The following is a 1,898-nucleotide window of genomic DNA, read 5'->3' on the forward strand; positions in this document are numbered from 1 at the left end:
TGTAAGTGTGAAAACAGTCATAAATCACTTTTTTCAGTGTTGTTGTAATTTCAAGCAGTCACTAAATGAACTGTTGTAAGTCAAGGACTATCTGTACTGGCAATTTTTCTGAGATAGATAGTTGTGCTTTTCTGTGTTTGTTCCATTCACTTACATGCAAACAACTGATGATTTAATTGAACTTGAGTGTCATGTTAATATGTTATAAGACTCATAACCAGGTGCCCAGATTTACCATGGTGAAATAGGCATCCACATGAATTGAATAAGTTATCATTTATCAATCTTACCCACAATGGCTGTAACATGGAAAGTATATCTAAAGGTTTATCCCGCTCCCTTATTCTCAGTGGAATTGAGGCATATTTCAGTGAAAAGTAGTTAAAATACAGGGAGATCCCCCCCTCCCACAGTAAGTTCTAATTTTTGTATTCATTCTTTCATAACAATAGCTATACATATGTGATGAGAACAGGAAAGCTAATGAGTATGACTTCAAGAAGGCACTGGATCTGCTGGAATATATTGATCAGGTATGAAATTTAATGAGAGTTTGTTGTGTGATACTGATTTTCAATAAATGTGTATACACAATTATACAAATTCTTTATGACAGCTGATAGAATACCACTAAGTGTTATTCTAAGGACCCAGCTTGGGAAGGTATTGTTAGTAGTAGTATTAGCATTATCCACAACATTATGAATTTCTGTTCCAGCCATTTATTTATTTAAAGTATTTCAAACAGTTCTTCTTTGTAAAATTTCCACAATGGTTTACAGAGATATTTTTAAAAATACAAAATTAACTTTTGTAAAATAATGATGATAAAAGATTAAGAAAGATTAACATAAAAGATACATATGACTTATTCCAGAGGGTAAATTATTTCACAGGATAGTTGCCATCTCATTAAAGATATATTGATGACTGTACTGGCTCTAAACATATTGTCTCTATTTGCCTCAATACATATGCATATTTCATTCACAAACACTGATAAAAATGTAGTGCATTGTCCATGGAGAAAAAAAATAGAATGCAATCTTTCCTCTGCATAAGGAACTCTTTTTTCACTGCTCAACTCAGGAAGATGACATTGTTTTTTCATGTGTTAGACATAGTCCACCTTTTCTTCACATGTTCAAATTAGCCCTCCTACAATTTTTCTTTACAACTTCCTTTGAGGTAGATTGGATTAACCCAAGAGTGACCCCAAATCACCAGTTTTGCTACTGGTGCTAAGGTAGACTAGAATCAGAGTGTGTTGTGTCCTGATCTGACACTTAATCAGCACATCATGCTCTCTCACTGATGTACCAGAAAAGAGACTTAATCTCACGTGATAAACACATACATACATAACTGCTCGAGTAATCAAACAGTGCACTGTACAGACAAGTTCTGCAGAGCCATACGGAGAATCAGGATGCCGTATCCTGCCTGTATGTGAGAGGATGCATTGTAAATGGCCATTGCTGAATTAACTGTATGAAGCATGGCAAGGGATAGTATTGCATTTCACCCACAACCTAAAGTCAAGAATTTAATCAAGTCTGTTCATCTCTGAGAAAAAAGTCTTTTCTTAAAATCCAACTTTTCTTTACCATTCTGGTTCCTGTAGAACACTAAGAGTAGCTACATATTGCACAAGCTTCTGTGCTCCCAATCTCTGACTAACCTGCCATTTCACTGTCTACCTGCCATATTATTCAGATTTATAAAGATAGCATTGCCCCTACCCTGGGTGACACCCATAATGCTGTTGTGTAGCCTATCCCTTGCTTTTCTTATATTGCTTCATAGTTTCTTAAGCCTACAATTTTCTGAAATACATTCTTTAAAACACATCATTATATTGTTACCTTGTTTTGCTAGCATAAGTATCCAACCAAATA

At 34.9% G+C, this 1,898-nt stretch overlaps 1 protein-coding gene across 1 annotated transcript in view; it reads left to right on the top strand.

The window, feature by feature from the left end:
* Positions 1-1,898, top strand: part of NUP133 (nucleoporin 133) — a 35,497-nt gene that overhangs the window by 29,295 nt on the left and 4,304 nt on the right. Inside the window, exon 23 of the mRNA XM_015824401.2 lies at positions 453-533. Coding sequence (XP_015679887.2) covers positions 453-533 — 81 coding nt within the window. The remainder of the gene's footprint in view (positions 1-452; positions 534-1,898) is intronic.

Source organism: Protobothrops mucrosquamatus, unplaced genomic scaffold, assembly GCF_001527695.2.
Source record: "Protobothrops mucrosquamatus isolate PMUCROS unplaced genomic scaffold, P.Mucros_1.0 scaffold2221, whole genome shotgun sequence".
NCBI lineage: Eukaryota > Metazoa > Chordata > Lepidosauria > Squamata > Viperidae > Protobothrops > Protobothrops mucrosquamatus.